This window comes from Apteryx mantelli, chromosome 13, assembly GCF_036417845.1.
Source record: "Apteryx mantelli isolate bAptMan1 chromosome 13, bAptMan1.hap1, whole genome shotgun sequence".
Lineage (NCBI taxonomy): Eukaryota > Metazoa > Chordata > Aves > Apterygiformes > Apterygidae > Apteryx > Apteryx mantelli.
Window position 1 is genome coordinate 23600289 of NC_089990.1, and position 26543 is coordinate 23626831.

Here is a 26543-nt window from a genome sequence, read left to right on the forward strand (position 1 = left end):
GCTCACTGCAGCTATAGCTTTTAAGGGCTTTGAGCACTTGCAATGCATTTCAAAATTCAAAATGTCAGTCATTCGACACAGTGTGGGGAGGTGAATGCTGCTGACTGTGACTGTGTAGCGTCATGAAGTGCGGGCTGAGGAAGCAGAACAGATGAATATTGGGATAACAATAGCAGAAGGCTCCACTGATATTGCGTACTCATTGAAAGAGAACCAGATCTTTGTCAGTTAGCAATCTTCATTTTTGAATTATGGGCAAGAGTAGTGAATGTAGCACACGTCATGCCGGGAGGCATATTTGCACCATCCAAGGCAAGAGGTTTTTCTATCCGCTTTAACTACAGCTCTTTGTACAAATGAGCAGAGACACAGGCGTTCCCATGCTTAGGAGCACAAAGGCTGCAGGCATGCTGGCTGAGGGCACTGCTGGCTGTGCAGCTCAAGGAAGCCTTTCCAATTTTAAACTTTTTAACAATTCCATAATTGCTACTTAAGCTCCAATCCAGGATGCCTGGGTACTACAAACTGTGAATCCATGATGGCAGGTTAGTGAAGTCAGTTCAGTCCCACAACTAGCTGCAATTGCACAAGTCATCCCAGTGCACGACAGGAATAAGCGTCTGTGTTCCCTCCTCTGCCTCTGCAGAGGCGCCGCACTTCCCACGGCCAGTCCCACAGCCTCAGAGCCTGCTATCCTTGTAAGGATTATAGGAGGTAAAATGAATATGGATTTCCATAGGTGATGCCCAAGGGCCAATGCTGCAGACAACTAATCCATAAGACAGCTGTGCCTTTGCCAAGTCCTCAGAAGACACATGGTTACCACCCTGGGTCAAGGGAGGGTTTATAGCTCTCAAAACAGCCTAATTAGAAGATGTCTTAGGCGACTTCCTGCAAGGCACAATTCTGTCTTAAGGATGAAGGGAAAAAACTCAAAGGAAGCAAATCACATCACAGCTCTAAGGAACAATGATAGTGTTTTGGGATTCGAAGTGCACCAGTGAGGAAGGGGGAGAGAGAGAGGGAGAGAGAGGAAGTGAGACAACAGAAGGAAATGGGGTCTGTGTCATTTCCCACAGGAATCCTCCTACAGCTTCTGCTGCAGAAAGATAAGGCTGCCCCGGAGGCCAGAAGAGGTAGACGCCACTCTGCAATTGTATTTAAATTGATAGCATCAGAGTCAGGGAGCTGGAACAAAGGTTATACGAGGTCTTTTGCCACCAGGTCACTGGTTCAAATCTGGCTTAATTCAGCCTTCTCTCCCGGGAGAGAAAAGTCTGGAAAAGGTTTCAGGTCCTCTCTGGGGCTTTCCTACAGAATGTATAATCTGTTTCCTTATGGTATTTCCATTCTGCTCTTGCCGGACACCTTCAAAGCAGCAGCTTGTGTACCTTCTGCTGACCTGCAATGCCAACAGCCCTACCTAAACATACAACTCCTGGCCAAATGCTAAACCAAGTAATGGGCTACTTCCCTCATGGAAGGACATACAGTCACTTCTGAGACCTGATCTGAGCCAAGATCACCCAACACTGCTGTGACGGCTGCAGCAGGGAACCTGGGACAGGAGCTTCTCTTTGTGGCTTGTCTCAGTCTCATGGCCTGCCATTCACAGTATTTGGAAAAGCATTGAAACTGTGAGAAAATAAGGAACAATCCAGCAAAATTTCTCTCATGCTTCCCAGATCTGCCTTGATTTTTTTAAGGAGAGAAAGCTGATTTCAGCCTTCTCATTGCAGGGAAGAGTTAAAGTATTGTCAGAGCTGTTACACACGGCTCCTGTATGTCCCCCAGGGCTACCAGGGGAAGCAAACCCATTCAGGCCTGAGCCAAGACCTCTCCCCACAGACCACTCTGCTCATATAGCAGCAGGAACAACAAAAGTGTTTGTATAAGGCAAACCACATGAGGCATCTTATGTTTTAACTTGCCAAGTTCCTATCTGACAATTTAGACCCAGTGACTTGCTTCTGTGTCTTCACACCTCATGCTGCCTCCAGACTTTTAGCAAAGAAGGGCTCTCAGTAAGGCGTGAAGGCTTGGTTACCTCTGCCAGCAAAGCAGAGGCTGTGATGAGAGCCAGATGCTCAGTGTGCACCAGTGAAGACAGCCCTTAGGAAGTGGCACGAAGTCAGGATGGCAACTAAACAAACACAAGCCTTCAGCAGGTTTGTCTGACACTAGCCCTTACAGGGGGAAAAACGTATGTTACCTCTACACAAAAAACAGAGTGCTCTTCCCTGAGATCTGCCCTTCGCTGGTCTCTCACACCTATCTTTTTTTTCTTCATCAACATCATAGGCTGCACCCAAGAGGTGTAAGAAAAAATCTTAGTAAGTCTGAGGTACCTTGCTGGTCAAGTTAAAGAAAATTCAAGTCTGATCTTCAGTCACTTTAAACTTATTTGATACAATTCTGATCTTATAAAAGGTGCTTGCAACTCCAAAAAGGATCATAGACAACTAGATATCTATTGGGTTCACAACCCCCTTGTGATCTTTAGGTGGGGAATCACTGCTAGTGATTTTTAATACAGATAAATAAGACACACTGGAAAGAAAAATTGTCATGAAACTACCAGATCAAATCACAGCACGTTCACCCTTAGGTGAGAGCTGCCTGAATGTCCACTTACACTGTTTCCGTGAGGCTGCAGGGCTGCCACTGCCACTCGATCTTTGGGTCAGGATTCCCACTTACGGTGCACTGGATTTTGTGTTTGCTTCTTAATTCCACCCACTCAATCTTATCAAAATCTGTCTCCTTTTCATAGATTTTGGGTCTTTCTAAAGAAAAAGAAAAAAAAGGAGCTTATATCCATGCTAGTGTTATTGTTCCATCAAAGGTCTTGAAACTAACAGTGATGATACAGTGAGGTTGCTGAAGTTGTAGAGCAATTACCAGCAATGCTGAAACTCTTCCTTCGCAGGAACATGGGCCGTGGTTTTAGTGTTTCAGCAAATACGCTGAAACCCTACCACATTCATCCTCATTGCTTTCAAATGTCGTGCACCTTCTACACGTCTAGAAAATGTATGCAGTGAGACTTCTATTGATTTGGGACTGCAGGATCAGGCTGTTAGTGTAGGTACTATCGACAAAATAGCATTCGACTTCTGATGTCACCGCCCGAGAGGAATCTTATCAAACAGCTGGTGCTCTGCAATATCGTTACCATTGTGCACGTTCTCCCAAGGGTCTCTGCAAAAAAAGTCTTTTTCATTGGGAAACGTTGCTTACCTTTTCCATTTCTGCGTAACGTGCACTGGATGGAGGGGAGCAGAATGCAGGGAAGAAGTGGTGAGGAGGAAACACTTGCAGAATAATGCCAAGAAATGAAACCACTCCCAAGAGTGAAACCATTAAAAATGTCGCTGCCTTATTCACATCTGGAGGGGCTGCAAGATCACACCCTTGGACTGGAAGTCTCACAAGAACAAACTTTTGTGCGACACTTTCAGTGCTGCTCGTTGCCAGCAGGAAAGAAATGCTTTGTCCCATCTACTTCCAGCTCCCACGGGAACACGTGAAAATGAGAAATAAGGCTAAAAAATCCCCAAAGTGAACTGAACTTTTCCTAACCTCGGAGAGGGTGGGTTTGAGTTTGGGGTGAAAGCGCAGGCTCTTCCCTTATGCAGACAGCTCTGTCCATCCCTGGCCATATCTCTTTGTCTGCTTCTCATAACAGGAAATCACACAGATTTATTGGTCGGGGTCCCTCTGTGGAACACCTCCGTGCAGCCGAGCGCGGCTGCTTTACGCTGAGGGCTTTTGACAAGTTGGGAAGTGAATGTAGATTAGATTTCTATTTTTCGGGTTAACTTATTTTTTCTCCTGTCAAGGAGGCCCCAGATATGTAAATATGAGCTACTGCCCACCTCATCAATCTTGAGCCCTTTTGCTCCCCGCCTTTTTTTTTCCCCTCCAGCCCTCTACTCTTACGAGAGAACTGACCAGTCTGATCCCATGTCTCGGTGGGATCCTCACTTTCCATTTCTCATGGTTGCCAGGTCAGAGTTTGAATGATCTTCTGACCTCACCATTGCCTGAAAATATATCAGCCTTCCCTTCTTCACCAGATGAAAGAAGGAGTATTGAGTGTAATTGGTTCAGCCATACCCTAATTCCCATGCTATAGTACAACATCAGCTGCTTTAAAGAGTCTACATTAGGTCCTAATTAGTGTTTCACTTAAAAAATCCAAATGGCTGGCCTTGCTTGGTTTTAAGATGGACAGCACTGTTGTGCTCCATTTTGCTTTTTCGATCCCCTCTGGTTACGTTTTGTTCCCCTTCTGCTTGCAGATGAAGTTCTATCTGTCTCCAAAAATACACTTCTCACTCCTTCGTCCTTTCAGACCAGGAGAAGGGTTATCTTTGGTGAAGGAGGAGATCAAGAAGGCAGCAGACAGGGCAGCCACGGCAGACTGTGCCTGGGGACCCTGCTACTCACATCTTCATCTGCACCATGTCGCTGCTGGGTCCCAAAATGTCCCGCTGACCAAGGGCTTTGAGATTTATGCGTGTATGGGCAATTCACAGGACAAATTATTGGGACTAATGTTGAACTTCCTTGTAACTAGCATCTCATTTTTCATCACTAAACTATTCCTGATTATAAAAATCATTCTAAAAAACTCCACAGAGGTAGAAGCACGTTTTTCATCATCTCAGACATTTTTCCTTTCAGTCTCAAATCCTTTGTTCAACATGTCCGGACTGAACTCAAGAGCATGATTTTCACCCAGAAGAAGAGGCGTGAAGTTCAGTGTGAAAAGTTACTCAAGTGTTATGTTTTCTGGGTTGTAAGAACAAAGCTTTACTCGCTTAGGGAGAGAGATAGTATGCAGGGGGGTTGGACTAGATGATCTCCAGAGGTCCCTTCCAACCTCAGTGATTCTGTGATTCTGTGATTCTGTTTGTTTGTGTATGTGTGTTTGCGTGAAAGAATATGAGGGGAAAGGTTTGGTTGTTATCTTTGAATATTAGAAGAATTTTTTACACTCTTGGTGAAATGATGAACATATTGACTGTCACTTAAATTATCTTTCTAAAAAAGAAATAATATTTTTAACTTGATCTAATTAAAATAAGAACATACATGAGTGACAAATGAATTCCTAATTCCACAGTGACTTTACTGCAAGGCACTATTAAATATTACTTGAAACCTAAAATGAGTCAAAATGATTCATTCAATGAAATAATAATTATTTATGAGGCTTAAACAATTATTTTCTTAAAACTTGAGGGGTTGGCTAAAAATGCCGCCCCAGCATTTCTTTCACAGTGCCTCATAACACAATGAGTGTGGGGTAGTAGCTAATTATGGGCACGGTGCTCAGAAACTGGGGCAGTTTTTATACCTCTCTCTCTTTCTTTCACTGCAAAATGTGTAATGGTGGTAGGTGTCATTCTGCAGATGACTTCTACTATGGTTTTGAAATCTTTAAAGCCCCTTCTTTGTGTTTTTAGGGACATCAGCATTGGCTCAGTGTGCCTCAGGTTTGTGATGTGGAGTGTGGGATACTCTGATGTCTCACACGAGGCAAGTTTCAAGCCTGAGTTAGGCCAACCTGATCTTGGGTGTGCTGTTTTGCAGTGAGATTTTGATTTTTGAGCTGAATTGCTGGACCCTTGAAGTGTTAGGGGAGGACTGGAACCACTAGGGGATATTTCTTGGACTGAAAACGTTCAGAAGCTCTGCACGCTTTCCTGGCTCTTTTACCTCTTAGAGTGCCCACTGAGGACAACCAAAGCATTTCCAGTCACTTTGCTCTGCTGGGCCAGATCCTATTTACAGAAGTTGCCTCTATCAGTGGTGGAAACACCAGGACCTACCAAGTGAACTGGTTTCTTCAGTGGTGGGTACTGGCCTTTTAGACTTACTCAGACCATAAGCAGATAACATAAGCTGTGTGCTGGCATCTGCAGCCATCTTGCCTGCAGAAAGGCTCTCCGTGTTAGCATGATGGGGAGTTTTTCCCTAAAGCCAGTGATTATCTAATGTACACCAAGCAGTGTATTTCTCAGATAACCCTCTCCCTCTTCCAAACACTGCTTTGCTTTCTCTTTCACGTTTGCTTACCAAGCAGTGCAGTGGATTATGCAGGAACTCTGTGTACCTTTGCTCATCTGCCCGAGGGAGGGAAGGCCTGGGGTGCGAATCCATTTGCAACCACTGCCACAATCCAAGTATATTTCTGGTTGCACCTTAAATTATGCATCTCAAATACGGATTTCATCAACACATGTACATTTGCATGCGTATTGCTGTTTTTTAAGCATGGAAAAAATAAGCTGTTGAGAATTGGGAGCTTTAGCAGGCATTGGACTGATGGCACTCACGAAAGCTGAGTAAACAAGACAAAGCCCTGCAGTGCACCTTCCCTCCTTGAGCAGGGGCAGCGCAAAGTCCTCCTTTCTCCTTGAAGCTCTGCGACTGGGCTGAGAACGTGACCCAGAGCACCCTCAGCTATCCTAACCTCGCGCTCACCAAACACCTCCCCCTTAGAGCCTTGCCCCCAGCCGGCAGCCCTCTCTGCTGCGCTAGTGCTGAAATGCAAGGAGAGACCTCTAAATACACCTCATTCCTGCCCTCAGCATCCCTCACTATCCAGTTTCTTGCTTCCCACTTGCCCCCAGAGATCTGCCCGCTTACTTCTTTCCTCCCCCTCCAATCCCTTGGCCACTGCCCTCCCCAAGCTGAGTTTTCTCAAGCAGAAGCCAAACAAACCTTAAAAGCTTTCCTGTCTGTGGCTGCATTTGCAACGCGCAGTGTTCACATGGCTTTAAATGTATTGAAACGAATGGGTTTTCGTCCTCTCAGGTTTAAAATGTGATTGTATCCCCAACCCGCTTTGCAGAGGTGCAATTGCTGGTGTGAGAGCTGACCTGAATAACTAAAGACTTCTCTGCTGCTGCACTGTGCAATGCAATCAGAAGCAGTTCCACTTGCTGCAAATTTAAATTTATCAGCATTAGGTAAATCTCACCTTATTTTCTAGTGCAATGTTTAGTCTTTGGGCATTAGAAGTAAATGATATGTACAATGATTGGGACAGTGACCCCTCCGTCCGACACTGCCCCTTTTGCAAAAGATTCTTCTGCCTCTAAATTTGTCGTGGATGTTATGACAGGGTTGCACACTTGCTACCCAAAGGAGCGCCCCAGTATAGAGGACAGGCCATAAAACATCTCCCTGTTTTTTGTAGAGAAGCTTTGCTTTACTTCCAGCGACCTCTTGCTGAAATGCTGTTTACACACCTTCCCCATTACAATCTCAGCTGGGTTTCAAAAAACCTTTTCACATTAGGCACATCATTAAAATAACATAGAGTGGTCTAGCAAAGCATTTAGACCCAACCTTATGCACTCTCTTGGACAAGGGGCTTCATTAAAACTAGTGACAGAGAGGCAGCTTGTTTTCTATTTGTCCTTTCTGTTTCCCGAAAGCAAAAGTAATTTGGACTTCCAAATCTTTCCTCTGAGGGACTTTATGGCAATGCAAGCTCTGCAAGTTGGGCTAGGTGAATATTCAGTAAGATAGAGAGGAAACTCATTAACGCAAGTTTGGACTGGCCAAATGATGTGGGAAAAAGAGGATGAAATTTTCCCCAAAGCCAAACCAGTTTGTTTGTATTCAGTTTACAAGTGATGATCTTTGTGGTTTTTTTTTCCTTTCTTTTGTTAAAAGGAAAGAAAGAAAAATGAGGAGCTAAATGACCTGAAAACAAAACTTTTGTTTCAGGCTGAAGAGAACATTGTGTTTGACCTCAGCTGATGTGCTTTGGGTGTTTGCCTTTGTTTCGGCCTGTTTGCTTTTGGGTTTATTCCGTGCAGTGGGCAGCGGGTGCGCGGCATGGTCCCTGCGCTGCCTCCGGGGAAGCAGGCGCAGGGATGAAACGACTGGCCAGAGCCTCCGTGGGAGTCCATAACGCGGCCAAGGATAGACTCAGGGTCGCCGATGATCGCTAACCTCGGGCACGTGCACCCTGCCGCTCCATTGCCACCCGCCGTTACGGGCCGTGGGTGCCAGGAGGGTGGAAGCACATGGAGCAGAAACCCTCGGTTTGAGGCTGTAGGGACAGATGTTAGGAAAATCACAGGGAGCTTGACCCACCCTACAGGGACTTCTGTGGCTGAAAACACAGTGCAACTTGGTTTTGTTTTTTCTAGCCTTGTACTGTCACTTTTAAGCATCTCCTATATACGTCACTACAGAGTAAAGACTCTATAGGAAGAAGACCGTCTCTCTTTCAGTCATGTACCGCCTTTTCCCAGCTCTATCGGCCATCCCTGACGCAGCCGACCTTTGGGAAAAAAGGGTTTTCTTTCCTCCTGTCTGTCTCTCCCCTTCTTATTTTTTGTGGCCAAGCAGAGTTCAAAAGCAAAGTGCTTAACGATGAGCTGCTTAATTGCTAGCAGAGCAGGCAGTTTGCTCGGATTTTTGTCTCTGCCCCCTTTGCGTGCTTTTCGAAAGAAAAAAACCCCACTAGTTAATCTACCTGCAGGCTTGGCTGAGAGACAGCATGGAAACCATGTGCTGCCGCTTTCCGCCTTCCCCCCACCGCTCGGGTTTTAAAGGCTGTCAGAGACTGCTGCAGCAAAGACGCGAGCTGAATGCTTCGGATTTTTCTGGCAAACGCCGGCAGGCCCCCACCTTCCTCTTCCTCAAATTGCTTTGGCTACTGCTAACAAAATGAAAACAGCTCGTCTGACTTTTTCATTAGGGGTTCTCCTGGGAGAGCCCAGAGGCTGAGGGCAGGCTGGGTTGCGGAGCTGCGAGTGTGCAGGGATCGCATGATGTCAGTGAGAAAACTCTTCCGAACTTGCTAATACTTAGCGTGCCGGAAAGGCTCGCTGCGGTCTGTTTGGGCTGCCACGGTTTTCCTTTCCTCTTGCTATATCCCAGAAAAAGTCGGTTGCCTCTCTCCTGCCTGCGTGTGGTGGAGGAGATGTCAAGGATAGCCTGGAGCACTATATGGTGAGGTATCTCTGCATTTGCTCTTCTCAACCGAACGTCCTCCCCACCCTGAGTACTGGCCACATCTGGTGCCAGCTGTACCCAGGAGGAAAGCAAAGCCATGGGCTTGGGGAGGAGCTCAGAGGAACAACGGTTGGACAGAGACAAGCTCTGTTTTATTTGGGGGTTTCTGGTTTGCTTGGCTGGCCCAGAAGATGGAAAATAATTTCTTCTATTTTGCCTTTTCCTGACTGGGTCCTCCTCCAAGGAGCTGCACAGGAGATGAGTATGATACACAAAGGAAAACCAGACCTGGCAGGATTTCCAATCATGCAGGCACGGTGAGGGCAGATCATTTTATGTAGCCCTGCTTCTCATAGCCGGCTCAGTCCTTTAACCTAATCATCAGCTGTGTTGCACTGATACTCCAAACAAATGCGTGTTCCTCACAATCCAGCAATGTCAAAAGAACCAGGTATGAAGAGCTGGGCTGATGACACAGCGGGGCACCGTATGCCTTGCTACGTCTTCTGGAGCTAATTCTCGCTAGGAACGGAAAGCGAGGGATAGCCAGCCGCCACGCTGATGGAACAAGGAGTGCGTGTGAGCACCCACGCGAATTCTCCGTGCACCCCTTTCCTTCCCGTCCTTGCCCAGGAGAGAGGGAATTCATAAGGAGCCTGTGAATTACTACTGCTTATGGTACTAGCTATTTCTAGCACTTAATCCTGCACTTGCACGACGCAAGAGCTTGTGGGATCAAGGACTGTACGAGGGAATGTAGTTTCAATTGACTAGAGCAGCAGGAACCCAAAGCTGGAAGAGCCTCAAAGCAGCACAGGGAAGAAATTTAGGGACAAAGCAGAAAGGCAAAGTGGCGAAGGAGATTATTCATCCCATCGTTTTGAATTAACTCCGGCTTCAATACAATCTTCACTCACAACGTGGTGGTCAGAGCATGCTGACTGCTCCATAAAGTGCTCAGCAAGAACCCTGCTACATGCAGATGACTTGTGCAAGGGTGAGAATGAAATGCAGCCTGCTTGCCCATAAATAGATTTGGGGCTTTTTGTTTATGGTTTGTTCTGAAACTGCTTTGTACTCCAGCCTGGAATAACTCTTTTCTCCCACGTTTCTCCTTTTTGGATGCCTTGGATGTGCCGCCACCAGCTGTTTGCTAGGATTGTCTCTTCTCCTTGCTCCCTCCCCTCCAAATTCTTCAGGACTTTATTTTCTTGAGGCTTTTCTCAATAAGAATTTAATCAAACAAAACAAAAACACAGCAACCCGCCGTTTCTTGGACAGTGTTTGATGTGTAAATATGTAAAGAAGGAGCATTTTGAAAATGCAGTCAGCTACCTCCTGGGGACTTGAGTCCTACAATGAGCCAACGTGACTCTGCCAGGGAGGTATGTGCTCCTGCGAGATTAAATTCCAGCTGCAGTGGGAGCACGGGTGACCAGAGGCACAGCTAAGCCACTTCTTAAAGAGATATTTGTTGAACAGCAGTGGGATCCTGGTGGCCAGTCTCCTCCAGGCCAGGCATCAAGCACACATGTCCACGTGCCATGTTCCTGCATATTATCAGCAGGCATTGCTATGGGTCCCTACCCAGAATTTGGCCGTTTTGCTCTTTTTTGCCTCTGTTGAGCTGACACGATGGATACCTGAGCTCCCTGTAGATACTCTCCAATTCTATGGTCCCTTCAAACTTCGGGGGAAATAACTCTTAAGATTTTACTCATTACCATGGAGTGAAATGCCTTGCACACACAGTGTACGTGCCCAGGGAGGGCGACTCCACAGCAAGCCGGCAGCAGGGCTGGTCTTTTAGCACGTTAAGAGATATGCTGCATATAAACTCCTGGCTCACAGGGGTTAGGCAGCTCACTTCTTATCTCGTTCTCATCCCGTTTAAAGGGGCCTCTTCCGCTGCCATTATTATTGAATAAAATACACTGCAAAATTAATGTAGTGCATTCTGATGAATAAGAGTCCTGCTGCTATTTATACTTTGGTTGCGGACAACAATTCACAACACTATTAACTTTCAACTTCCTCTACACCTACTTCAAATTGACAGTGATGGGTTCGCCAGCATGCTGACTGCCAGTTATACTCTCTGCGCTGCTCAGGAACATTAACAGTGTATTATTTTGAAGAGACTCACAGGAGAGGGGGTTGTATGTTCACTTATAATTTCTTCAGTGCAGTGTCCCTTTGCAAAACAAGGAAACATATCCAAGTAACGTTTACTGTCTCATCTAAAAGCCTATTTAAATAATTTTCCATCTTCTCTTTAATGATATAGATGAGGACTCACTTCTTCCCACAGATGCAGCTCTGAAATTTAGAAGACTGGCCTGGCTGGGGGAGCGGGGGACCGTAATGCTGTTACTCAAAAGAAATGTTTCTTGCTCCTCAGTAAGAGTGAGCTGGTACATAACCAGCACTCAGCATGAGGCTTATCCAGTGCTGGATTGCTGCAAGCACCATCTTTTAGACATGATGTAAAGCTGATGCTCCTACCACTGTGTTCACTGCAAGGCCACGAGGATTTTTCATCAAGTCTGCTAATCCCCGTGTTCAAATTCCAGCTTCAGTAATTGCATTCTCCCTATGGCTTGAACTGGAGACATTAAAATCTCCCCTCTTCAAACCTGGCCATTTTCAGCTCAGAGGTGGTTGTGTTTCAGTGGTGGGCAAGGTAATCCCTGCACAAAATACCTAGAAAGCTGAACTCCTGTTTGGCCACATGCATTTGGACAAAATGACCCTCCTCTTGGGTCGAGCACTTCAGATAGAGCATGCTGGGTTAGTGCTGCAGAGAAGAGCCTGGCAAAGGCAATATAGATTTCCCAGATGTTTTGTGTCATGCATGTCCTCCTCAGTGTTTGCAGCCACTAGCTTAAAAACAGTGGCACTCTTTGGCAGGTATTTTTCTCTGCATGTTCTTCATTTCTGGGATGGTCCATTGTTACCAAAAAAGAAACCCTTGCTGTTTATTCGTCCTGTGCTTCAACATGCAACACCTTCTCCAGGCAGTAACATTCCTGCAGGTGCTGGACTTTGCAGACTCTGAGAAATGGTGGTTTTGCAATGCAATATTTATTCCTGATTAAAGTCTCTGTTGCGCTGTTCTCACAGAAAGGCTAACAGTGAGCACCGTGCTAGGCGTGCACCGTGTGCGAGAGAGAGGATACCACATACTTGTACACACACTAAAGATGAAAGGCTTGTACTGTAGTTTATAGCAAGGGATGGTTTAATCCTGAAATAGCATCTTGTTCATGCAAACAAGGTCTGTTTGTTTTTTTCATATGCCTATTTGGGGAATGGCTGCTTTTCAACTAAACATTCTCTTTTGCATGCAAACACTAATATTTACCTTGACAAGATGATTTATTATCATTCTTAATTCTCTTTTCCTTTAAATGTTTCCGTTCTCAAACAAGACCGCAAAACCATTTTATGGATAAACAACCTCGAGTGAGCAAATTACTGCGGCTTAACACATTACTGCTCATCAGCTGAGCTGCAGTAGCTGACCTTAAACATATTCCTAGCTCTCTCCACTCCTGCATTACACACCTTAGTTTATATTATCATTGAGGTGATTTAAGCTAGCATATCTTATTTAGCATTTCTGGTAGGTGAAATGTGCCCAAACAGCCAGTTCTCCGTTCGTCAGGCATTATTCCTTTGTGAAAGGTGAAATGAGAAAAACACAAATGCTGGAAATTGCATGGTACAGCAGCACATAAGTGATACAAAACAAGACAATTGAGAATATTTTTAGGTGTGAAGAGAAAAAGAAAAGAATTCACAATAGAAAAGAAAACAAACCTGCATCAATAACTTCATTTATTTCACTGCCTGACTGAACCTCAGGAAATACAAAAGAAAGCAGAGCTAACTTTTGCTGAACTCCTATTTGGCCTCATGATTCAATCTCTCTGCTCCCAAATTCAATGGATTAAAAGAGGCAGTGGATGTTCAAAGAGACAATGTGGCTCTGTCTTTCATTATCCCAGCAAGGGAGATTAATAAATGTGATTCCAATATCTGTTGTTCCTCTGTGCCAAATGAACCTGCTTCAGTGCACACAGTTTACTTCAGTTTTCCCAGGATTCCCTTGAAAATGACCCTGTCTCTCAAATGCTCCCATCGGATAAATGACAAAACATGAAATACAGACTTAGAAAGTATTTCTGTAGCAGGATGACTGAGAGACATAAAAGACAGGGTAGCTCATCTAGTTCCTTCCGTCAGCCCTTTTGGGACTTTTCCTATCCCAACAGGATGTTCTCCAGTGCTTTGCCTAGACTGGTTTTTAATCTCAAGGAATAAAATTTCCACCACTTTTGGGAAACTATGACTCCATCTCCAAGAGCTCACTACTAGATATCTCCTCCAAAACTCCTATTGAAACTAAGTTTGTCTTTGTTCACTTTCAAGCCATTTCTGCTTCCTTCTGCAGAGACACTGTCCTGACAAAAAAGTCTTGCAGTCTACTTCTGAGGTGCAATATCTCGGTGGAAATTAAGTGACTTTAGAAGACCTGGTTTCAGATTATCATCTCATGTCAGCTCCCTATTCAGGAATGGGTGCTGCTTACGATTAACATGAGGTGACATGGGATTGATCTACAGTAGATCCTGAATAAGGTGATAATCTATGCACAGATCTTCTGAAATGCAAATTCCTAACTGGATAAAGATGCTTCTCTGAATATTTGTTGTGTGTGTGTGGCTAATATGTGATGACCAAACGCTTAATTGCATAGATGCCCATGATCATACACTCTAGAATCTAGGGTACATTTGAATATGAGGTGGTCAGTATATTAACTGTTGCTCTCCATGTTGTGCAGTGGTCAGCATCCCAAAATACTGTAGAGTTCATCCAGGGTGTGTTCTTTACTCGCTTAGCCTTGGGAAACCCTTTCTGAATGCATATTTGTTGCTGAAAAAGCCCACGTCTGTTGTATTCTGACATGGACCACTCATCTTCCCAGTTCTAAGGCACTAACATCAGCCTTCACCCACTTCTGCTTTGTGCTGAACTGAACTCTAAAAAGATATTCAGCCTATTCCAATGCTATATCAGCTCATATCAGCTAAACATGGGGGAATGTCACTCATTCCTGTTGACTGGTAAAATTGGATCACACAAAAAATGAGAAAGAACCTAGTAGAAGTTGTTATAAACATGCAGGCCTTACCTGTCACTACCAGCTGCATGGTGAGGTTCTTGTACAGGCCGTATTTTGCATTGCTCAAGACGATGGTGTAGTTTCCAGCATGCTTGGGTCTCACATCTCTTATGCCCAGTCTGTACTTCATTGGATCTGGCTCATAGCAAGTGTGGTTATCCTTGATCAGTTTGCCATCTTTGTACCTGTTTTGAAAGTCCCATCAAGACTCATCATGTGTTTGCATGTTAGCCCTCAGAAAAACTGACTATTACTCAAATTAGAATGGGTCATCCTTTGGAAACAGCAAGGGAAATACAGATCTGTAATCACTGTTTGAATGGGACATCTATTCCTTTTACCCCACCACACCAAAACTGATTGAGTAGCATTTGCAGTGCTATGGGATGGCTTCATCCAACAGACAAGAAAAGGATATTTTAAAGGTCTGAATTAACAGTGCCTCTTGCATGCTCAATTATAATCAGAAATGTGCATCTAGATGCTGCTGAATTATGCTGGACAGTCAACAACAGCAAGATGTGCAATAAAAAGTGCAGTAAATCATTGGTTTACCAAAATTTGAGTCATCAGTTTTAGAACAAGAAATTAAGCAGAATTATTTTTCAGTGTGTATGTATGACCCTCTACTGCTTCTGAAAACACTGAAGTCTCTGTCCTGGAGAATTTCAATAGGAAGGTCAGTGATGAATTTACAATCTTGAGTCTTCATTAACTAAGACTATAATAGCAGTCTGCAAGGCCTTCTCCCTCTTCACTGCTAAGCTGTTATGCAGATTTGGGTTTTGAATATCAAATAGGCAAGACTTTGCCACACACAGAGCTTCAGGGCTTGGTGGAAGGAGAAGCTGGGACACGTGTCCTACTGTCTGAGAATGCTGGAAACCTTCTTTACAGTCATTTAAACAACTTGTACTGAGAGACCTCCAACATCAACAGCTGTAGCTTAGAACACACAGGAAAGGCAGCTCTGGTGGTCCCAGACAGCTACCAAACGATGCTCCGTGCTGAGCCTGGAGAACAAAGCTTTGGCAGAGAAAAGGGGGATGGTCCCCACTTCAACTCACAGAAAGGTTCCCATCTCCTAAAAAGCTGCAACAATTAAAAATATCCCCTGGCAGGGCTGAGTTCTCTGATTTGAAGTGAACATTAGAGAATTTCATGTTATTTCACTGCTAAAAAAACACAGCAAACGATCCCTGACCAGTACTTTTTGCTGACTGCCAGCCCACCCTGAATGGACCTCAGCTAGCCGATGAAAAGTGCACCATGAAGGTGCCAATGCACGCCAGCCACCTTCTCTGCCAGGAGAGGCAAACCCATGCCAGCTGTGGTAGAGGATTTCATACAGTTAAAGATGTATAAGGTGATGGATGGGGTAGTTAAAGACTCCCTGTAAAATGAGGTGTGAGAAAAGTAGCAATAGAGAGGACAAAAGAGATGAAAGAATAAAGAGAGAGATGAGTGTCTCCTGGAGTTGCTGACGTGTTGCACCTCCTATTAAGCTGATCCGTTACAGTCCCAGTGGAGCCAAGGTTACTTGGCAGGATTCTCTGCACTGTCTGCAACGATCTGAAGTTGGAGTAGGGAGTTAGAGTGGTCATGGGTATGTCTTGGCGTATGGAAGATGCTGAGGATGACTCAGATAATATTGCCTCAGTTGTTGACTAGAAATCATGGGCAGAACTAGTGCCATAATGACATCCATATTTTTTACAAGTGGCACAGGCCAGAGTTTTATATGTCCCTAGTAGGGAACAGACCAGATTAATTTTCCACACAACATTGCGGGTGACACAGGAGTGGAGAAAATTATTTAAAAGAGATAAAGAAAAAGAATTTCACATGTTAGGAATTCTCTTGCAGCTTTCTATTAAGAGCTGCCTCTTTGCAAACTGACCACCAGTAATGCTGTTAAGCTAAAAGCCCTTCTCCAGTCACTTTCTATTTGAATCTTCCAAATAGTTCTGTGTCCAGGATAAATGAAACTCATGTTTTTGTTACGGGGACTTTTCTTGCACACCCAGGAGGGAAAGATAGCAAAGAAAAGAGGTATGGCTTGCTCATCTTCACAGAGCATATGGCACTGCAGAAAGGAGTCACATCTCCTTAGGTGAACTGTGAGACCGAAGCTATGAGCACCACCAACTCTTTTGTCTTTTATCTGTGAGGTAAGGAACAGTGAAAGTCTGTTCCTGTCAGGAGCCCAAAGAAGGTCACGCATTCCTGATTTTGCACAAGATGACATTACTCACCAGGTAACGCTTGGACGCGGAAAGGCATCCACCTTTGCAGCCAGTTTCAATGACTTGTGTCCTGATGTAATCTCATAGTAGGGCCCTTTCTTATGTGAAACCGTAATGAAAGGTTTATCTTGAAAGAGAAACAAAAAAAGAAAGTCAAGCAATGGCAGATCTGCCAGAGCACAGTGCTCACATCTTTGAATATTATTGTGTCTACACTGGCTTTCTTTGCAATACAGATCTGCAGAAGCTACAGACAACCAAATGGAATGACAAGCTGTTATAGCAGTTGCCTTGCAAAGCTCTACCACAGCCAGTGTGTTTCATCTCCAAATGAAAGATATTTAAAGTGGGGAATCAGTAATACCTGCAGGGCCCCTATGGCAGTGTGTGAAAATGCCTCAGCTGGACTGTGTGATTGGCCACGTGAATTCCAGTAGGCCAAATTTTCCAGGGCATCAGCAGCCACATGTGGTGCCAGCTTTTTTGAAACAGTTCAGCCCCCAGGTAATCCATGTTCTCAGACTTCTCAGTCTTTGACTCTCTGAGGTTTTTTGAAAACACAGTGCTGGGTGCTGGCTCTTTCATCAAATGATTATAGATTACAGATGATTAATGTTTGTTGTAGCTAGTTGGCATTCTTCCTAATTCCATTTGCATACCAACTGATTTGATAATGCATCTTTATCATTTACACTAAACAATCTTGGTTCTCAGTATTGTTCTAGTTTAGCTGCAGAACTTACCATACACTGTAACCGTGACGTTGGCCTCCAGCCTTGTTGCATTGAGTGTTTTGCATATATACAGGCCTCCATCTTCCATGGTGACATTTTCAATTGTCAGGCTACTGTCACCTTTATACACCACGCCACTTTTGTCTATCTTTTTTCTAGCATAACGGTGCTGGAGGTGAGAAAAAACGGGTGTCAAAAAGTACTTTTGGATTATTTTGTTCAGCCTTTCTAAGTCTGCCAGTTAAGAAAAGCAGTGATTCAGGTCAAAACTGTCCTATCTCCCCATCACTGAAATAAATAGTATAAGGGACAAATCAGCAGGAAAAGCTCTTGTGTGAGTTTTCATTAACAAGTCTAATAAGAGATGCACATAATCTAACAGAGTGGAACTGTGGCACTTTTTGACTGAAATCCGGGCAGGCAGGTTAATAACTGGATGCATAAAAGATCAGCCCTACTCAGGGATCAAATCCCAGGGACCAACACAGCGCAAACAGTGTTGGCACAGTACCGTTGGCTTCTGGAGGGTCCAAGTTGTGCATTTTGTTGTGGGTTTTTTTTTTTTCTGGTCAGTTTTCATCTGTCTTAAAAAGCAAGCCTACCTTCTAAAAGAACAGAAGATCTATTTTGTCAGCCAAATGCCAATGCAAATTCCTCCAGAATTTGAGAAAGCATTATATACTTCTGGTAGGATTTTTGACCACACAGATTTGGCCAAGAAATTTTACATTTACTGTGTTAGAATTCTAAGGAGGGTTCAAGGAAGAACAACAGAAGAAAGACCACTTTCTCTTCCATCATATAGGGTTCAAGAAACAAAATTCAGTAGGACCATATTGCTTGCACCTCGGTAAACTCTATACATATTTTCTGTAGTTTCTTCACAGAAACAAAATGAAACATGCTTGCTTTATGTAAACAAAAGAAGTCCAAAAATAATCAAATTTTAAGGGTCACATTTTCTACTTTCTCCAAGTGGCTTAGATGCTTCTTTGAACTGCATATTTTGCTGAATTAAAAGAAAACAACCATTTTAATTCTGAGAATCAATTAGAACCTTAAGTACTGATCTTGGACAAATGAACTGATCTTGAAAATTCCCTTTCTTCCCTCTGGATTTCCTTAGGAGAACTGAAAGATTTTAGTACATCAGAGGAAATGCTCTGTCCCTCATATTTTTAACTTCAAATCAGGCATTTCTGTGTTGCATTCCACAGAAAGCTCACGAACCTGCACTCAGAACTTAAATTGAATTCTGTGGTGAGATTTCAGCAGATGCAACTGGCTTTTGTTTCACTTTTACCTACTTTATAAATTCCAAGATGGATGAGCAGACTGACAATTTGCAACCTTCATGACTGCTTTGAGACTTGCCACTGTGAGCTGGGATCAATACAGAGGCCAACAGAAGCGAGACAGCTATTCTTTCCAACAAGAAACATTTACTTATGGCTTTTCTTGCAAGCATTCATTTAGCCTGTGATTTGCAGTTCAATTTGCAGGATCAAGATGGTCAGATAAGTTTTATTCTCATCTGAACTAAAAATACGATCAATTGTATGCTTACAAATGGTTGGCTATATTTCAGAATAATGAATACTTAGGATTTACTCGGCCCTGTGAACAGATCTTTCTTGGGGTGGGTGGGGAGAGACTGCATCAAAACAGAATTCCCAATTTTCTTCAACTCACTTTCCCGTTAGGACACACCCATACAAATTCAATTCGCCCATTGATGAAGGTTTCTGCTCTGCAGTCCAAACGGAGAGTTTCCCCAACCAGCAGCTTTTTGGGAGTTGCTTTCAGAGCCAGGTTCTGTATTCTGCCCTCTGAAATGAAAAAAAGCCGAGGTGTAACCACACAGCCCTTTATCTGCATCAATGACTTTGCAGATGGACTCCACACTCCAAATGCCTCGCCAACATCCATTCCTTTCACCATTTCAAAAATACTGTGCCTTCCTCTGGCATCTCTATGAAAACTGTCGGAAACTCCAACACAATGGAAAAATTAGGTCTCTTGTGTAAATGGCTGAACATCACTGTATTACAGCTGATCAAACTCATTGATCACATATGGACACAGTAATATATGAATTATTTTTCTTGCTTTTGCCATGTTGGGCTCTAACCCTCAATTATCATCAACAGCTCCACAGCCATCCTGATATTACTCTTCTCCTTCCCTTCACTCCTAATTCAGAAAAGTTTTTCAAAAGTGACTCATCCTTTCGAGTGCCTCAACATTTGCTTATCTAAGGGAGGGTTATTTTCTATAAAACATGAACCATGTCTCTCCTGCCCTCTGATGACAAGCTTCCTTTCCTTTCTGAATGGGATCCACAGATCTTGGTGTTACAGTCTTACTGACCCCCTAAATGCATCAATTCTGAAATAAGCCTGCATCGAGGCCGTGCCTCTTTATCTGTGGTGCCACAGACCAAATAAATACACTTCTACCACTGTACAGTAATACATTATAGGGTAAGGTCTTGCCTGTGTCCTTTTGGGCTAAACAGGGATGACCTAATGGGTTTTTTAGCTTTGCATTCATGACTGTAGTAATAAATAATTACTTCAGCAATGAAAAAAGAGAAGGAGATATTTCCAGCACTTTTATTTGGCTGCCATACAAATTTACCAGCCTGTTGTTTAAAGCTGAATGCTAATTGTATAGAAGGATGCAATGAGCTAATGGGAAAGAAGTCACAGTAAACTCTCCTATTTGAAAAATAGAGTCTATGAGGAGAGAAAGAAAATACACAGAAAACAAAGGAAAAATCAATTATAAGTGGCTTCATATAAATCCCCAGCACTTCAAAATCTAATGTTTAGTTGCTTCCCATTCAGATTTTAATTCTGAACTGAAGCTCAGCTATAAATATGAGGGAGAGGGTATGGTAAAGCACTGGGATAAACCATATAAAAAAGCAAAGATTTGAATCAGCACTTTAGTGAGATTTTTATACCATGCTCTCCAATGTTTAATGACCAGAAGTGAGAAGAAAGCCACTGTTTGGTTTATCCTAAACGAGCAGTTGTTTTAATGTAAATATCACTCTATCCAAACAAACTGAGCTTTGGTGGGGTTTGGATAAACTACTCCTATTTTGTTCCACCTCAATTTTTGGTAGCTTTTCAAAACCAAGAGTGGATCAAATCCAAGTTCTATTGAATAGGAAAAAGGGAAAAATGAGTTTAAGCGTCCCAGTCCGAACTTGCTCAGGATACAAAGCAGTGAGATATATCAAATACAATTAAGGCTAACCAAGGAATAATACCCAGAGGCTTAGCTATGAAATAGAAATATTATGGTCCTTCCTTGGCACGCACTAGTCACTCACCCAATCTCTGTGTTAGGTAATAGGATGTGAACACACTTCCATTGACATTTGCAATGCATTGGAGCATTCCAGAGTAAACGAAAGAAGGAGAGGGGATGACAAATCCTCTTGTTGGGTCCCACACCATCCTCTTGAAGGTCGTCTCTACAGGAGGAGGAAACTGAAAGAGAACAGACAGATCGGAGGCTGGTGAGACATTCCCTTTCCTCTCAGACCATAGCAGCAACCAGCCAGAGCTGTTCTGCTTTGGAGACAGAATAGATATTTGACCTGTTAGAGTGGCTGGTGGTCTCATTCCACACATAGCTGAGGCAACATCAACATATGCAAATAGAAAAGCCCTCCCTAATGTATGACCGTCTTTGAAATCCAAAACTTGGATGATCGTAACTGCGGCCCTTGATTCAGTAGCCCCAGTCCTGTCAGCTCTTCGGCAATATGCTGTCCTACCTATTTGAGGTCCTTCATCTCTCTACTGGAAATAATTATACCTATCTTACAGGAGTTTTGCAGGGTAATCTTTCTGAAAGTGCCTAAGAACAAAATGTGCTTCTCCTAACTTTACATGTCCCCACCATACATTTTTCAGGGATCTCATGATACAGTAAAAATATGTGTGAAGTTGGACCTCCCCAAAATTCAGAAGTATTCATGTCACTAACTCACCCGATGACAGGCAGCTATAAGTTAGGTGTAGTCTATGGATAGTCATCAGCTTCTCTCTATAATGCAGGAAGGGATGAGTCACTTTCAGAGGGGCCTCTTGATCTCCGCAGAAGCAGCCTAGCTGATTTGTTTAAGATGCTAAATTGTAAGATGGCTGAAATAAAGGGACTTAGAAGCACAGATTTTTTTTGTCCCAAATTCATAAATATTTGTAGTGTTCTGAGATTCTTGAAAAAATGATGTATCTAAATTCTGCTTATGAGGAAGAAGTGAGGATATTAAAGAGTAATGTGGAAAATAAGCTAAAGCAAATATTAATTCAGTATGAACCCTATGTATACCCTTGGACAGCACCAACGTCAACCAGGTTAGCTTTTTTGAGTGGAAGTAATGAGTTTATTATTATTATTAACACACAGGGAAAACCTTTATTTACTAGAGAAAATGCAATTTACTTTCTAATCATTCTTGAAAAATCCTAGATTACAGTGTAGAAACGAAATACGTGAAATTAAATACAGACAAATAACACATGAGCGTGTAGAAGAGCAGATCACTGAAGTTCACCCATCTGAGCCCACATACAGGCAGGTGGCTGGAGGCACAGGCTGGGGCTATGGCTTGTTCAGCGGGACGCAGGAAGGCTCTCTAGGGCTGAGGACGGGCTGCAGGAGGGTTGAGACCATTCTCCAGTCTTAGCTCAGCCAGTGGGAGCCACGGTTTCAGCTCACAGAGAAATAGAGTGAGGAGCATTAGGAGCAGAGGCTGGGAAAGTGGGAATGCTTTTGACTGGAAAACGAAGGGTTTGGGAAAACCTCAGTGTGCCTGCAGTTGCTGCATGGTAACTAACAACTTTACTTATTTAGGTTAAAGACTCATTCCTTTAGAAGGAGGGAGTGCTGTTCCCTCCTGCTTATCATATACAGGCTCCTCAAAGACAAGGCGAGTTAATGTTTTGCTTTTCAGAATTGCCCTGTTTTAGTTTTTGGAGCTAAGCAAGGGAAGAGCTGCGCTAGGGACTGCAAGTGGGGATTTCCCCAACGACGTAATTAGTTGTGCTCTTATTCTTGTGGTTATGCAGCAGGCGATTTATTTTTCTGCCTCCAAACAAACAGCAGTCTTATGTGGCAGCGTGGTTTAAATAGGATTCAGTTTAAATAATGCTCCTGCTCTGCAGACATTTAGCTTCAGGCCTTGAGAGCTGATACACATGCCACTCCTATGGAGAAGCTACTGAGCAGTTTGGCGTTATTTTAGATCCCTTGTTTTCCCATATTCAGCATCAAACAAAGACCAAGCAATGGTTCCTGCAGGACAGTGGTCGGTGGCGTGGCTGTGGGCAAGCAGGCAGAGCTAGGCAGTGGCTTCCTTTCGGAGCAGTGGTTCTCTGCTGGCAGTAGCAGGAAACACAGATTTCATGTAAACGCTTTCAAAGTTTTTGAGCTGTGGCATCGCTGTTCAGAACCGTTAGGAAAATTCAGGGAAATTACCAAACGAGATCTGAGACCCCAGGCTCAATCAACGCTTTAACACATGTGAAGGTCAAAGCTGTAAGAGGCAAATATACACTGAACCAGATCAGTCAACAGACAGATCTGCCAAGACTGAGCGCTATTTTTCACCCAGAATTAAAAGCATGTTAAGCAAAACTAAAAATTTGAATTGTATGTCTTGCTCTGGGTTTCTTAATAACAAAGATGGTATGTACAGTTAGCCAGGATCTGTTTAGTATTAGCAAGTAATACCTTTCCCCATACATATTTAAAAGCCAGAGAGTGCAATGATTTTAAAGTATAATGGTAACATAAGAAACTTAATTTATGAGGAAAAAAAAGTGCATTTTGTACAGAAATAATGAAATGTGATAAAGCTGAATTTCATGGTTTGGCAGCTCTGCTCCCTGATGCAGGGGAAGGAGAAAGAAAAAATAACCCTACTCAGGGGGCCCTTTTCAACACTACACACACATAAAATGCCTTCATAAAATATTCAAAAATATATATTTAAACAACCAAACAAAAAGCGTCAGTGCTGCTAGAAGGAAATCGCAGTGGCTTTCCTCCCTTTGAAGTTCGCTGTCTATCAGAGATTAAATTTGGAAGAAGAGGATGTTCTAAATCTGTCTGATCGCCTTTTTCACCTCTCCACCCCCATCCTTACCTCCACCCCTTCTCCCGCCCCGCTTCCTCTTTGCATGGGAAGCAGCCACCTTGGCTCCACATGGTGCTATGAAATTCCCAGACAGAGCAAAACAAGCAGCAACTTTCCGTACATGGAAGCTCGGGCCGGCTGCGGCGGCTCCCGGCGCCAACGCGCACCTCCCTACGTGCATCCTCTTGAGCAGAGACGTCTCTCCAGCTCACAGCCTAAGGATGGTTCCTTTGGGGAGTGAAATTCAACATATACATCCTTCCCTGCAGTCCAGCTGCTGTCTCTAGAAGAGGAAAAAACTTTAGGGGCCAGTTTTCTTTGCAATTCAAAAGGGAAATCAGCAGAGATTTCATTCCCTCAGCAGTTTGCAGCAAGATCAAGGACTTCAGCTTGTGTTTGAAGAACTGCCTGGGAGAGTTTAGCTCACGAGCAGGGAGAGCAGGGCTGCCCGTAAATAAGGAGATAAATCTGGAGGTCTGCTTGGTTGAGGTTCCAAGGCCACGTTTAGATTCGTGACGGTGCCGAAGTCAACAGCGATACTCCAGCAATGAATTTGGTTGAAGCAGGCTAAAATAGGATGGGATCTTTCATTTTTATAGTCAAGAAGGAGATGGTGATAACACTTATCCAGGCTAAAGTGATAAGCTATAAATGGAGAGGAGTTTTATTCCCCTCTGCTTTAATCCCTACTGGCAAAACTTAAAAATAGAGATCTGCTAAAGTAATAAGGCTAGTGCTGTCCCCATGCACATCTACTGGAAATTTGCCATTGGCTTCAGCAGGAGCCGGAGCACTGTCCCAGGCCTCCATGATTTCATGCTCTGTCTCCCAGGAGCAGGAGACATCTAACAACTAAGAGAAGTAGATCAGCCTCTCTGCGTGTGCTGTTATCAAGGCCTACGCAGTGAAACAACCTTGTCTCTCACAGTCCCTCCAGAACAGGCTGTGGAAGAAGGCGCTGAGGCAGAGGATGGGTTCTTGTTCCCAGTAGGACAGCTTAAAGCAGTCAGCCCAACGGGGAAATGGAAGGACACATAACCTATCAGTTAAAAGGCATGGCTGGAGCCAGGAGACCTGTGCTCTGCTCCTTACCCTGCTAGGGGCCTCTCTGGAGAGCAGTTCTAGACCCCATCAATTCATTAGGCTTTGAGGAAGCCCCGACCTTAAATTTCCATTTACATCCTACAAAATGGCCTTGGTCTCCACAGGCTACTGTGCAGCTTTGATATTCAGATGTAACTGCTGCCGAAGGAATAGAAGCTGTAGCCATTTCCCTAACTTGGTTCTAATTTATGAAATCAAACAGAAATGGGCAGCTGTTCAGAAGAAGAAACCTCAGGGTATAAAACTGATAAGTTTTCATGGGGATAGCTAATAGCCAGATGTCTTACAAAGAACTTTCAAGTAAAATACTGTCTTGCCATCTACCTTTGCCAATGCATGCAGGAACATCAAGCCACAAGATGGGAAAAATCTTTGACACACTCAGCCTAATCCCAACAGCAGCCTTGGGCACGGTTCAATACTAACGCATTGCTAAAACAGGACTGTGCTTCTGGATTTTCAATGCCTTTGGTATATTTTTCTGAGACTTACCTAGCTTCATGAATTTTATTTTGCGCTTTTACCCAGACCTCTGAATTATTTCAGTTTCTCCGAAACAGTCACTTACCTGTAGAAGCTTGGGTTTGATATCTGGAGAGGTAACTCGGCAGGGGACAACCACTGTTTTCTTCTCATCTAAAATGTAGATTATATCAGGATGTTCCGAGTGAATCTCCACAAATGGATTGCTGTAGTCTGCAGGGAAAAGAAGATTGATTTGCAAAACCGTTCCTTTCCTGGTCAATGACCAGAGTGGCACAGCAATACCGCGTCGGTGATCTGAGTGATGAACTACCCACAGAAAGCCCACCGTCGCATGTGATGAGACAGTCACTGATACCTTGCCTGCTTAGAAAAGGCAGTGTCACCTACGGGTTATAGCCAATGACTGCAAATCAGAATGCCCCATTTCTAGCCTTCTTTTACTAATTTGCAGTGCAATCTTGTAAAAGTTGCTTTTCCTATCTATTCCCCCGCTGTAAAAATGAAGTCAATGTATCAACTCCGTGGGTCTTCATGGCAGCTGAGTTCTTTTCCCAGTGCTCTGAATTTCTCATAATATCTCATAGGAGATATTATACCAGTCAGAATTCCCGAGTGGTTTGGTGTTACAGTAGGTTTACAGAAGTTAAGGAAACCTACTGAAAGAAAAAAAGTTGCTTTCGGTAAATGAGGATCTCGAGAGCACTGTGGAAAGTACTCCAAAAGGGAAAGTACACCCAAGATATCCAAAAATAGGCAAGAAGAATCTGTTTAAACTAACAGAGGAGTAACTTGGTCACCCTCTTGGGGAACCATGGGGGTTTCTACATATTTGATACAATAAATCAGACTGGATTTACATATATAGTAGAAATAAATAAGAGTCTGAGGTAGTTTAAGCTCATAAAAATTCTGAGCCTGCTGCACTGATTGTTGATTGCATGAATAAGTGATGGCCATCAGAAGATCAAAAAAAAAATGTTTGTGAAATCCTGAAACCTCCAAGATTTCTCTAACAAGCATTCTTCGATTTGAGGTTTTAGTTCCTCACTGTCAGATAGTCTTACGGTATAAGTTTCAAACACCATTCAGCTAATATAATGCAAACTACAGCACATAGTGTAGGCAAATTTTTGGTTTGGATTATACTGTTTACAGGAAAGGAGGTGCAGACTGTACGATAACCTCAACATACTTATCCTTGGCCTGGGACCTGCCTCCACACACTTAATTATATTATGGCTACAAACAGCTTCACCTAAAGAATGGGAAATAGCTGACATAAAGGGTTTGTGCACAATCTAGGTTGCAGAAATACGCCTCTAAAGTACTTTGGCAACACTTTAAAAAAAGGATGCGCTATGGGGAAATTAAAAAATATGCATTTTTTTCAATTAAAATGCTTAACCACTCCCAAATAGGCTAAATTGGTAATGAATGCAATTGGCTCAGACTGACACATATGGATTGATTAGGAGGTCTTCAACAAAGGCCACACTTTTTATGACTTTAGAAAGGGGAAACACCTATAATAGAGGTGGCCGCTTCCCCAACACTGTATAAGGAAGGAAAGTTTCCTTCTTGATGCAGCTCATCAGTGTACTTCCTGAACTACCCTTGTATCCTCAGGTCATGCT

The 26543-nt window shown here is 43.5% G+C and overlaps 1 protein-coding gene and 1 long non-coding RNA gene across 3 annotated transcripts in view; one reads left to right on the plus strand and one right to left on the minus strand.

Moving 5' to 3' along the window:
* Positions 1-26543, plus strand: part of LOC106489851 (uncharacterized) — a 310540-nt gene that overhangs the window by 167840 nt on the left and 116157 nt on the right. The gene's annotated exons all lie outside the window — the stretch shown is intronic.
* Positions 1-26543, minus strand: part of LOC106489849 (vascular endothelial growth factor receptor kdr-like) — a 147194-nt gene that overhangs the window by 63358 nt on the left and 57293 nt on the right. For both annotated transcript variants that reach the window (XM_067304380.1, XM_067304381.1), the window contains exons 4-10: positions 24992-25119; positions 20503-20662; positions 18852-18988; positions 17169-17328; positions 16435-16552; positions 14189-14364; positions 2636-2786 (exon numbers count right to left, since the gene is read on the minus strand). In XM_067304380.1, coding sequence (XP_067160481.1) covers positions 2636-2786; positions 14189-14364; positions 16435-16552; positions 17169-17328; positions 18852-18988; positions 20503-20662; positions 24992-25119 — 1030 coding nt within the window. The remainder of the gene's footprint in view (positions 1-2635; positions 2787-14188; positions 14365-16434; positions 16553-17168; positions 17329-18851; positions 18989-20502; positions 20663-24991; positions 25120-26543) is intronic.